General features: G+C 35.1%; 1 protein-coding gene across 6 annotated transcripts in view; it reads right to left on the minus strand.

Moving 5' to 3' along the window:
- The window catches only part of vegfba (vascular endothelial growth factor Ba), a 30724-nt gene that overhangs the window by 757 nt on the left and 16958 nt on the right, over positions 1-13009 (minus strand). For 4 of the 6 annotated variants that reach the window (XM_067385076.1, XM_067384995.1, XM_067385020.1 and 1 more), the window contains 4 exons: positions 10614-10646; positions 9179-9262; positions 5836-6042; positions 398-4849 (listed from right to left, as the gene is read on the minus strand). In XM_067385076.1, the coding sequence (XP_067241177.1) occupies positions 4828-4849; positions 5836-6042; positions 9179-9262; positions 10614-10646 (346 nt within the window). In that variant the 3' untranslated portion in view covers positions 398-4827. Of the gene's footprint in view, positions 1-397; positions 4850-5835; positions 6043-9178; positions 9263-10613; positions 10647-13009 lie in introns of those variants that run through there. The other 2 variants (XR_010895127.1, XM_067385010.1) reach the window with 2 other exon arrangements.

The following is a 13009-nucleotide window of genomic DNA, read 5'->3' on the forward strand; positions in this document are numbered from 1 at the left end:
ACATGATACTCCAAGGTCAAAGTCTTCATAAAATCATGCTACATGTCAAGCTACAAACCATATTACCACAAAATATTACCTCTCACAATGTTCAGGTCACATTTCACCACAAAAATGAAGCCTATTTATAGGACCATTAAGATTTTTTTTTTTTTTGCATTATAAAAATAATTTTTCTTCATGACAATTTCCATATTTTTTAACCAGATTCTTATGTCCATGATGCACCAGATGTTTTACTTTTATGTTTCACCTCTGTAATACAAAGATTTTCTATGCATAGACAAAATACATACAAAATGTGCCCCCCTCTACAAAAATGCATAAATAAAATACATTTATATTTAGGTGCATAATATATATATATATATATATATATATATATATATATATATATATATATATATATATATATATATATATATATATATATATAAAATATATATTTATTTTATTTATGCATTTTGTATGTATTTTGTCTATGCATATGAACAGTCAAACCAAAACTTATTCAGACACCCATGAACATTTCATAGTTTATTCACTATAGTTTAAAAAAATGGTAATAAAATATTACAAGATTTTAAACTATGTCTGAAAAAAATGATCTTAATTATGTCAAAACATGTTCAGGTCAAAGTGTCTGAATAATTTTGGTTCCAAATTTGTATCAATTTTACTGGTAGTCCAGTATATGAAGAATTTTTGGGTATAATATGTCACAGTTTACTTTATTTTGCTATCCTCACTTACATAAATGAACTATAGTGTCCTGCACCCACTTGTAAAAATATGAAAAATGTCTGAATAATTTATGGTTTGACTGTATGTACATGTACATGTTTCAGAATTATCAAATCATCACAAATCTATCTCAAAAATAAGACATTTCACTTTATTTATATTAATATATAGCACATTGCTTTATGGCTGTTGTGTTTTATATATACTGTATGTGTGTGATCAGACCTACATTTGAATGTATACACACTGTAGACATAAAGCAGAGCAGGTTATGTCTCTCTGTAACAAATATTACACACACGTTCACACAGGAGAATCGGGCACAGATGGTATAGCAGCAATAACCATTATTAATTACGTTCAAACACTCAAAGCTTATATCGTGTATTGACAGTGGTACAGATCGGGTTCTGTTGTGTCCTGTTCTACCTGGATACATGTCGGACAGATGCGGTTCAAAGCGGAACAAAGCGACAGCACTCTGAAATTACCTTTACATAGAAGAGAATGGAAACACTGAAGTTCTGTCGGTACATTCATATTGTATTCGTTTTGTGTATTTTTTGATTTATATATTTTCACGGTTCTATATTCTTACTGTGGTAGTTACATTAACTGTACAGACACACAGAGGTAGTTGATATATGTTACTGTTGAGAGAGAGAAAATGCTACGTTTATAGCACAGGATATTTCACACTGAACATTTCACAGCAGCAAGCAGAGTTGAAGGAAAGCCGGTCATCAAAGATGAAGAAACAGGACAACATATTGACCAGTCGACACAGAACAGACCTTAAAGTCAACATGAACCCAAAATCAACCCTATTCACTTCCATAATACACATTACTGGTCATATTGTACATGCAGTTCATTCTGAAGAAAATAATAGTTGCATTCACATCTTGCATCAAAATTGAATGACTTACTCCGTCTCTGAAATGACTTTCCTTTTCCGCTGATGTCACCTAGGCTCAAACAGCTATTTAGGCAAACTAACATGCAGGTTTGGCTTGAAACACCCCATTTTTACCATTCAATCAACTGCCAGTGCGTAAAATTAAGCACCACCCTGTTTTTTCCACTAAAAATACACCACATTACAGAAGTAAATTGGGTTAAATGACATTTCATGTTGACTTTAACAAAGATGCTGATAGTAAGTGGATATCCTAGTCTGGAGGGTGAAAGGGTGCATAAGGATCTTAATAATTTACATTATTGCAGGTAATGACTAAACAAATAATCACTTAAAGTGAGGTCAGTTCCTTGCTCTTGAAAATCATATTTCAGTCAATAATGCTACATATAAGGTGGAAAAAAGTGTTTGGTTAAATGACCACCATTAAAAAAGTAAGTGAATCTTTCACCTTCAGCCTCTCCAGCTAACAAAAATATGTTCTGAGAATGTTTTTCTAATGTTCCCATAAGGTTATGAAAACGTTATTTTTCTTAAAGCGTTCAAAACGTCCAGGGAATTAAGGGAAACATTAAGGGAATGTTTTCTCTATTATATCATTTAGCAAGTATTATGGGAACATTACTTTTGAATGTTCTCTGAATCATCTGAAATAAGTAGTAACATTTAAACCCTCTGGTGCTCTTCGCGGTTCGGTCAAAAATGACTTTTTTTTTTTTTTTCATTTCAATAAAATGAATGTACTATATTTTAGTTTGATAATGTTTTTTTATTTAATATTTTTTATGGTACTAAATTATATTTACGCTGTAGTTCATTCATTGAACATAGACTTAAAAATGAAATTTCCAACTTAAACTGTTATAAATTTTGAATTTCAAAATGACAGACTTCATTTTGATCTCTTTTAAAACATGACACTTGGCAAATTATTGCTGAAGTGAAAAAAGTTAAGAAGTTAACTTAAAAATTTACAGAATTTTGTTTATTGTTATGAAAAATGCATAAAAATACTATTTTCAATTTTTATATGAAATATACATTTTCAAAAACATACTCTAAAAGAAGCAAGAAAATCAAAGTCATAAATCTGAACAAGTTGTGTTCCATATTTTAGCTTGATATCTCAAAAAATGAGCTTTCAGTAAGATTTAGTTTGGTTGCAGTACCAAAAGATTTCACTAGATGAAATTCATTTCCAGTGCGCTCATTTTTGACCATGAGGAGCACAAGTGTGAGTATTTTTTTCAGGACCATTTAACCTTTTCGAATCATGTCCATGATTTTTTGTGTTTTTACTTAGCAATTGCTAAAATCTTTACCAAGTTTTGTACCATTCCAATTAAGTAAAAAAAAAAAAAAACATACAATTTTTCAGTCAAAAATGATCGAAGAGCACAAGACGGTTAAAAAACATTGAACGATGTATAAATAACATTTTTGTGCTAACGTTCTGAGAATGTTATTAAAGACCAGATAACTATAAACAAACATTCTATTAATGTTACTGGAAGAACGTTGTTCATAACCGTTCTAGAACGTTAGCCAAAGTTCTGAGAACATTCGCTGTTAGCTGGGTCTGACTTTGATGGAAACTGGAATGATTCTGAAGAAATCAGGAAAAAATACTGAATATTCTTGGATCATCACAGTCGCAGCAAATTAAATGTCCCAAAAGAAACATTGCAAAGCATAATACAAAATGCATTTCAATATAAAAAATAAATACGTCATTCTCCCAACCCTGTGAGATGATGAAGAAAAACTTAACACACACAGAATGGGCACTTCCCTTTTTCTAAAGCTTGCCGGGTGCTCTCAAAGCTTCTTTACTCAAATTCCACAAAGTCGAGACTGTGAATTTGTCTACGACGGCCACCCAGCCTGATTCTATAGGTTGAATTAACAAAGATACACAAAGCAACATTCTTTAAAACAAAATGGACTACAATAACATTAGTATTCTTTACAAAATGAATAAGATAGATAAAATAAATTCTTCTTTCAATATCAACACAGGAAAGCTTATATTTACCTGCTTGCATTTGTATGTGTATGCATGAGAGTGTGTGTGTGTGAGGGAGAAAGAATAAAAACTAGACAGACGAGGTGAAAAGGATAAAGAAAGAGACGAAAAATGAGTGTAATCGGGGGTGTGGGAGCGAGAAGACGTGTGTTTGGTAAGCACCAATGGAATATCGCCAGGTTTCTATACTATTGGCATTCCTCTCACTGGCTAGCCAGTGGGAAAAGCTTTCAATTCCCAAAGGAAGAAACCAAACAAAAAGCAAATCAAACAAACACAAAAAGACTCATTGATACAGCTATGAAGCCACATTATGGACTTATAGAGGCCAGGAATAAATTAGGATGGACGCACAGATCCTTATTATTCACAACTCAGACCACACAGACACCCGTCCATCCGTCTAATCAAGCCATCCAACCATTTAAAGCAAGCAGAGGGTCAGAGGACACACCGGGGATGTTCTCAGGATGAGACACTCTGTTTGTGTAGCAAGACACTTGAGTTCTCTCAACATTGAAGGTCTGTCAACATCCATCCCATCAAAAACTCTCCACTTAAGACTTTAAGTAGTTTGGTAGAAAATAAAAGACTCCTTCCTTATTCTGTTTTCCCTTTGAACGTTCTGAGCACACTTGTCGTCCTTAGCATTACACTAGATGTGTGTCCGTGCCTACGAGGATCCACTGAAGCTGAAGAAAATCCCAGAATCGGTTTTGGATAAAGCTCAACGAGAACTCCCCAGTTTATATCTTAAGCGCTGAATATTCCAGCCATTGACCCACTGAACTATAACTAAATGTCCATCATACAGTGTCAAATTGTTAAAGTTGATTGGTTTATAGTGGCAAAAAGCTTCCTAAACTCAACAATAGGATCTGATGATATTCCATACACATGGTACAGATGTGGATATACAGTGCAAACAGAATGTATATGCATCTAATACTGCTAAAATAGTGTGTGGGACATAGCCAGATGGGCCAGGGGGTGGGTCTGTGGTTTATTCCCAAGCGCAAACCCTCTTTCTGGGCGAGACCCAAACTTCAGAGTCCATGACAAAAGAATAAGCAAACCTTTGACCTCCTCAAAGCTGTGCAAATTTTGATCTGTGGATTATACGAGTGGTTTGATTTCACTATTCACTTTGGGTTTCACATCTGAAAGAGAATGAGAAGAGGAAAGAGATTACTTACATGTTAAAAATAGCAACACTTTACTTGAAGCTTTTTGTAATGCATTATAATACTTACAGTACTGTAACATTCAAAAGTTTGGGGTTGTTAAGATTTTTGAAAGAAGTCTCTTATCCTCGCCAAGGCTATTGAAAACAGTTGAGCTGCTTAAAGGGATAGTTCACCCCAAAAATGAAAATTATCCCATAATTTATATTCACCCTCAAGCCATCCTAGGTGTATATGACTATCTTCTTTCAGACAAACACAATCAGAGTCATATTAAAAAATATCCTGGCTCTTCAAAGCTTTATAATAGCAGTGAATGGGGGGGGCTCGAGATTTTGAAGCCCAAAAAAGTGAATCCATCCATCATAAAAGTAATCCATACGGCTCCAGGGGGTTAATAAAGGCCTCCTGAAGTGAAGCGATGGGTTTTTGTAAGAAAAATATCCATAGAAAAGAGTCATATAGGATGGCTTGAGGGTGAACAAATCATGGGATAATTTTCATTTTTGGGTGAACTATCCCTTTAATCCCTTTAATATTTTGTGGAAACTCAGGATTCTTTGATCAACAAAGTTCAAAAGAACAGCATTTATTTGAAACAGAAATCTTTTGTAACATGTCTTTATTGTCACTTTTGATCAACTGAATACAAATAAAGTATTCAATCATTTCAAAAAGAAAAAAAAAATCGTACTGACCACAAACTTTTAAACGATAGTGTTGTGGTTACACCATTAAAGAGCATTATGACAATGCACAATATAAAACTGGAAAATTTGTTTTAATCTATTTTTATATCCATCTTTCTTGCTCTTTCTGATCTATGGGTCACGGATGCAGAAACACTTCCTTGTGCAATAAAATGGAGGGCAAATGGAGGGCATCCACTGTGTGTAAGGTTCTATTTTTAGCACACTGAGTTGCATTTGAATGCATTTAGCTGTGTATGTGTGCGTGTTTACCGGCAGCTCTGCTGGTTGAGTGTCTTCCCTCTCTTTGAACAGCTCACCTCCCTCAAACTGCACCTGCATTCACAAGAGGGAGGCTGTGATGTCATCCTGCGGGCGGGGCACGGTGGACACGCCTCTCTGGCAGGTGGTGGAGGGGCGGAGCTAGGCGGTAGGGTAGGAGGGGGAGGAGGAGGGGGTGTAGTTGGCACGAGAGTCCTGCTGGCACGAGAGGGAAGAAAATAAGCAGTTGGTGAGAAGTAAAGACCTTCATATGCAAAAGATGAACATTTTGTCATTATTTATTCACGTCAATGTCATCCCAAATGAAAAAAAAAAAGCAGCATGAAAGTAATACATGTCTATTGCACTATATTCAAAGTGCGCTGAACTGAAGCCATATGATAGTTTTGTGTGAGAAGCCATTTTAAATCTTAGTGGTACAAACCATCATGACCTTTATTTTGTGTTAAACAGGAAAAATAAAATATTAAAGGGTCAGAATGTTGCGTAAATGACAAGATTTCTTTTATTTGGTAAACTATTCCTTTGAGTTCAGTTTCAAGTTGTGAAAACTGAAAAGCACAGAGGTCCTGAGGTTATGAGGAATTTTAAAATAGTAGAAAAAGCCTCCAAGTGATTGAGTAACGCAATTCTGATCATAATGCTTGTTCTGACAAATCCAGCTCCAAGTGAATTATGTAAAACCGCAACAACGGATAAAGAGCACGTAGGTCCCTGCAATCATTAACTTTGCAAAACCAGACCTAAGCCTGCATCTCCACATTAGACTTGAAATTAAATTCAGTAACAAACACAAAAAGACCCATAATGCATTCTGAGCATGCATCAGCCCTGATTTTCTTTTTGGATGGCGGCAGCACAGATACACTCTGGATATTGTCTGTGGCCTCCAGTTCTTTGATGTCTCATTTGTGACGTCTCTGATGGGATGGTGGCCTGATGGGGCTGTTTTTCCCTCTCTCCTTTTTTTTTTTACTAAACCAAAACTGGAGAGAAGTGTATAGCTGAGAGTTAATTAAGGAAGAAAATCAATCTTTGTGTGGAAGTGGTTTGAGAGGCTGACAGAGCATGTGGAGGGGAGGCTGAGGAAAAGGGAGGGGCGTTCTGGCTGGCAAATTAGCCTGATTTCACACTTGCCACTTTCTCTATCCATGGAGGAGTGGATGATGGATAGCAGGGAGGGAAAGCCGGTCCAAAAGGAGCGCCCTCCACTTGCCCTCACCGAAAACCAGTGACGAAGAAGCGAAAGTAGAAAAGGAAGGAGAGGAACTGATGAATTCTTTCCCTTCAACCGGAATTAATTAATTGTTGTCTGAGTGGAAGTCAATGTTGCATGAGTAAATGTGCAGCACGGCACGTACAAAAAAAGAGGGATTTTGAGAAAATTTTCAGTTCTCCAGACAACCAGAAATCAGTCAACCAGAAACTCATGCGCTTTGTTGCTTCGAAATGGGTTTTAAAGGATTAGTTCACTTCAGACATAAAATTTCCTGATAATTTACTCACCCCCCCCATGTCATCCAAGATGTTTATGTGTTTCTCTCTTCAGTCGAAAAGAAATTAAGGTTCTGAGGAAAAAGTTCCAGGATTTCTCTCAATATAGTGGACGTCACTGGGGTTCAATGGGTTGAAGGTCCAAATTGTTTCAGTGCAGCTTCAAAGAGCTCTACACGATCCGAGACGAGGAATAAGGGTCTTATCTAGCGAAACGATCAGTCATTTTCTAAAAAAATAAAAATGTATAAACTTTAACCACAAATGCTCGTCTTGCACTGCTCTGTGATTCACCACGCATCACGTAATCACGTTGGAAAGGCAGAAGTATGATAGGCAGAAGTACCGATCCTGTGTCTACAAAGCGAACGTGCAAAGATCAAGTCAAACGCCCTTTACAAAAAAAGGTAAAACAATGAAGTTGGCCAATTTTGAAGTTGTATGAGAAATTTTTCGTCCTACCGGGGTACTTCTGCCTCTGTCATGCGTGACCTTTCCAACGTGATTACGTAATGTGTGGCGCATCACAGAGCTAGTGCAAGACGAGCATTTGTGGTTAAAAAGTATATAATTTATATATATATATATATATTTTCTTTTCGACTGAAGAAAGAAAGACATAAACATCTTGGATGACATGGGAGTGAGTAATTTTTTTTTAAAACAGGAAGTTTTAATTCCCAAGTGAACTAATCCTCTTATATTTATTAATATTGATGGTACCAAATAAAGGCAAATCTTGCTAAACGGCTTCTATTAAATGTAGATCAATAGTAATTTTTACAATGACAAAAGAGTACCAAAAATGTACCATGGTAGTCTTTGAAGTACCTTAAAGTGCAAATGAAAATACCATGGTAAATGAATATGGTAATCATTTAGTACCAAACTGTATCAAAACAACCTGAAAACAAGATTCCAACATTGTGTACATGATATCAAGGTATTAATTTTCAATTTCACCAAATATTGTTAGATGTAAAACATAATTGGGTAAATAAACTTAAGATATGAAGAGTATTTTGAGCATTTTTTATCACAGGCTCCTATGTTTAGGTTCAGCAATGCAATGAATGCACTTTAATGGCAATGAAAAGGTCAGTTACTGAAATGCCTCATTTTCAAAAATGTCACTTTAGTCAATCCATTGGTATTTAACAAATATGACTGTCTTTTGCTGCAAAACCAGCTAAGTCCATGTGTGCTTTTTTTTGCAAAAACCTCCAAGTCCAACTCTTTGGACAACAAGACATTGTAAAACATCTGTTTCTGTAAGTTTTACAGCAGCAAAACGAACACTTGTGTTTACATGCTAATCACAAAATCCCATCATTGCCACTGTAATGATGGACAAAACATGATAAAAACTTGCAGCTCGGCAATTGAAAGCTGGTTTATACACACACCGTCATCATCTTCAAATCAATTGATTCGATTTGTGTCTTCCAATTGGTTCTTCTGTGGACTTAGAGGCTTTTGCTGACAAAGGGAAGTGGCATTTAGTGGTTTCTGCCAACGAACCGGCATTTCTGAATGGGCTGACGCTGGGATTTAGCGTATTTGAAGCAAAAGTGTTTGATAAACATATACTATGTGTGAAGAGCATTCGCTCAATATCATTATCTTATTTTTGACAGAGGTGCGTTTAGTGGCATTTACATCTGAACTCTTCATATATTCTCTGGAAAAAAATAATAAATTTACAATTTTTTTCTTCTCAAGTGTATTTATCTTGTTTTCAAGAACATTCTGTTAATAAGATATCTTTAAGTACTGATTAAGAAAATTCCTTCTGTGTAACATCACAGTACTTTTTTGTAATAAGATATGATGAACATACAATGAATTTTTCCCAATGTGTTTCTTTCGTTTTGGTTTCCCCTTCTGTCGCTTTTTGCCTCTTCTTGTTGTCTGGGGGCCTTGCCTAAAAACAAAAAGACAAAATATAAAATATATTAAATATAAATATTACATATAAATAAATGTAAATAGGTATAAAAATAACTACATGATCAATACATGAGTTTATTGAACTTCTCTACACTCTTTAAAAATGTTATGTCAAAATAAGTCAAGTGTTAAACTAAATTTTATATATTTAATTCAGAGAGCTCTTAAGATGACTTTATCACGTCTTAATTCTTGTGATTCTTTGGCCTCGGTCTCTCCAAGGCTCCTCGGGGGCCAGTGGCCTAATTAAGCAATAAAATGAATGTTCTGTTCCGTTTCCCAACAAAGGAGGGTTCTAGGTTTCTGACTCCCTTCCAACAGCGCAAGACGCACGCCAGCTGGACACAAAAACGGACACAAAAACACACACACACACACACACACACACACACACACACACACACACACACACACACACACACACACACACACACACACACACACACACACACACACACACACCAAAGCACAAATGCAGTGTTTTCCTAAGGTATCTTCATGTACATAAACATATATTTCTACTGGGATGAACTCACTCGTAATTTTAAAAAGTTATGTTCCATGTCAGTCTCATTCTTATTCAGATAATCTTTTTCCATAAATGCAAGTCGAACTGAGTTAAACAGATTGATCAAACAAAAATGGCACCGGCAATAAAGGGGGGGGGGGACTATTTGTAAAAATTTTACAGCACAGGGAAGTGTGAACCTGAGGACCAATGCCAAGTTCACACATTATGTCCCACTTAAATATATTATCGCCTTCTCTCATCACAGTTCTAATTCCAATATTGGTTATGGTTAGCATGTATTTTTGTCAGGATACACACTTTTAAATGAGGCTCAATCTTGTGATAAAACTGTCAAAAATAGTGGTGTAAAATTATCATTATTATTGCTCATACTTGAAAGTTGTTTGAACAAACAGATAAATAAAAAATTGCAGAGTTTATGCAACAGAGATGAACGATGCCTCAAATCCTGTGGCACATTGAGTAGAGATGTGCAATTCCCTTTCTAAGCAATCAGGATTGTGTTTTTCATCGAAAAGATCCTAGACAGCACAACGAAAAGGATATTTGGAAATAACAGTAGCTTTTTAACATCAGGGTCAGAGTAAACTAGTATCAGAGCAGAACAGACTGAACCACTTCTGCCTTTCACACACAATTAACTCAGCAAGCAACCATCTCCATGGAGTTAATGTGCGTGCGTGTGTGTGTCTGTGCAGTGGGGCAAAGGGAAGAGAGGGTAAATGCTGTTCACATTGCTGGTGAACTTCACATCTCTCACACACACACACATGCACAAATTTATCAAATTTACCTGGTTGGCTCTGCGTAAAGATTTGCTTTTAGCCTGTAGGGAAAGGACAGACAGTTAAAACAGAATAATAATGAAATGTAAAATTAAAAGAAAGATCACACATATATGCATAGGGTTAAAAGTTTAGTTCTCCCAAAAATTCACCCACATTTTGTTCCAAATCCCTAAGACTTTCATTCATCCTGGAACACAAATGAAGATCTTTTTGATGAAATCTTTCTGTCCCTCCATACAGCTATGCAACTACCACTTTAACACTTCAAAAAGATCATAAAGAGACTGTAAAACTAATCCATATGAACTGAGTGGTTTAGTCCAAATTTTGAGAGACATAATCTGAATTTAGGCTTTTATTCACATGTAAACTTTAATCAACTAACACGTTAGTCGTGGTAAATGGAAGCTCAAGCATGTTTGCTTGATGCGTGCGAGAACCAATGAGGTTCATTCTCATGCATCAAGCAAGTTTGGTTGAGATTCTGTTTATGTTCACTGATCAATGTTTTTATGTGAATAAATAGTAATTCAGGGGACCTGTTACCACAACTTAAATAAATGCATGGCTGCAAGTTAAAACTTTAATATCTTGCTTGTTGTGCTATGATAGCTGTTGATTTGAACTGAAATAGATAAGATTACTTGGTTCCAAGGCTACAACTCTGGTAGTTGGATTTAAATTTTTTGAGTAATAAACTTAAAAAATTGTGTTTATGCTACAAATTATTAAGTTCCTCTAACTCAATGTAGCTTGTTGGTTGAACGCAGATTCACTCATAACTTGTGATAACTTGAAAAAAGTAATGCAAGCGGTTGCATAATTTTTTGTTGTTGAGCCAACACATCACTTTTTAGAGTGTAAATTAAATTTCATCATATAAAGTCTCTCCAGAAAATTTGGACAAAACTCAATTCATATGCATTAGTTTTACAATCTCTTTATGAACATTTTGAAGCATCAAAGAGTTAGTTGAGTAGCTGCCAACAGAGGGACAGAAAGCTCTCAGATTTCATCAAAAAGATCTTAATTTGTGTTCTGCAGATGAATGAAAGACTTACGGGTTTGGAACGACATGAGGGTGAGTAATTAATGACAGAATTTCCATTTTTGGGTGAACTACTTTATCCTTTTAAGTAATGTTATCATTGCTCATATTATTTCATTTTTAATAACGCTGTAACCCATAAAAAAGAATTAAACTTTGGCTTGTAATCCATCCTGTACTGCTGAATGAAAAAGAGAGTGTCAAATATTTCTACCCTGAGCACAAGTGGTGCAATGCGAAGCAACAAAACTAGATACACATTATAATCGAAAAAGCTATTTTAAGCACTTACAGTGAGAACATTTAGTTGTGTTGTTATGCCTCTGCGGTGCAAATGAGGTGTAAAATTACATTTAATTGGGTGAGTAATAAGATTGACTGACAAAAGGTTTTGCAATTCATTAAGCCATACTATTGTTTGATAATTGTGAAGTCACCTCTGATTGTGCATAGCGACATGCTGCTTGCTACAAAGTTCAATTAGAGCCATCTATTAACTGTAGAAACACAACTTTGATGAACATCTTGACATCCATCCAGAACGCTTAAGCAACCACAAAACGCCCTGGAAGTTCTAGGAAACATGTCAAGAGTAAGACTAAATTAGTATTTATTACTTTCCTGACTTCCTCATGAGATAATGTAGATCAGGACTGTATATATATTATATATTATAATTGTCTACAATATATCAAATGTATAAATGTTGCCTTTATATATTTGTCATAAGATAATGGTTTTAGCATGTCAGAGTGTAAGGGTCAACAACATGAGGGGTAATTGTTTTGTCCAAAGGCCTTAATAATAATAATAAAAAACAAAGATATGACATCCAAAGTATGTAAGGCAGTACAACTAGATCTCTTTTATTGAAAAGTTTTTAATTATATTTTACTACATATAAATGTATTTTAAAGATGTACTTTAAAGATTCTTAACTGTCAAAAGGTCATTCGGTTTAACCGTCCAAAGGCAAATACAGCCATTTTTATTTGTGATTAAAATATCTTAAATGTGATAAATGTATATATAGGGCTGGGTATCGTTCAAAAATTTTCGATACCGAGACGATACCGATACCTTGACTTCGATACCGATACCTAAACGATACCTTTTTCGATACCAATTTTATAAAATCTGTTTAAACAAGATTACATAACCTCAAAAAAAAAAAAAATATTTGGTTTTATATTTTAATTTTGTTGACTTTTTTTCAGACTCAAAGACTCATCTCCTGAGCCACTGCGGGGAATAAAAAAAGCACAAATTAACTAAATTTACCCAACACAATAAATCAGTGCAAATAGTTTTAATAAAGTTTAGTTTTCAATGCAAAAATTCAGTATGTGAGGC

Source organism: Chanodichthys erythropterus, chromosome 1, assembly GCF_024489055.1.
Source record: "Chanodichthys erythropterus isolate Z2021 chromosome 1, ASM2448905v1, whole genome shotgun sequence".
Classification (NCBI taxonomy): domain Eukaryota; kingdom Metazoa; phylum Chordata; class Actinopteri; order Cypriniformes; family Xenocyprididae; genus Chanodichthys; species Chanodichthys erythropterus.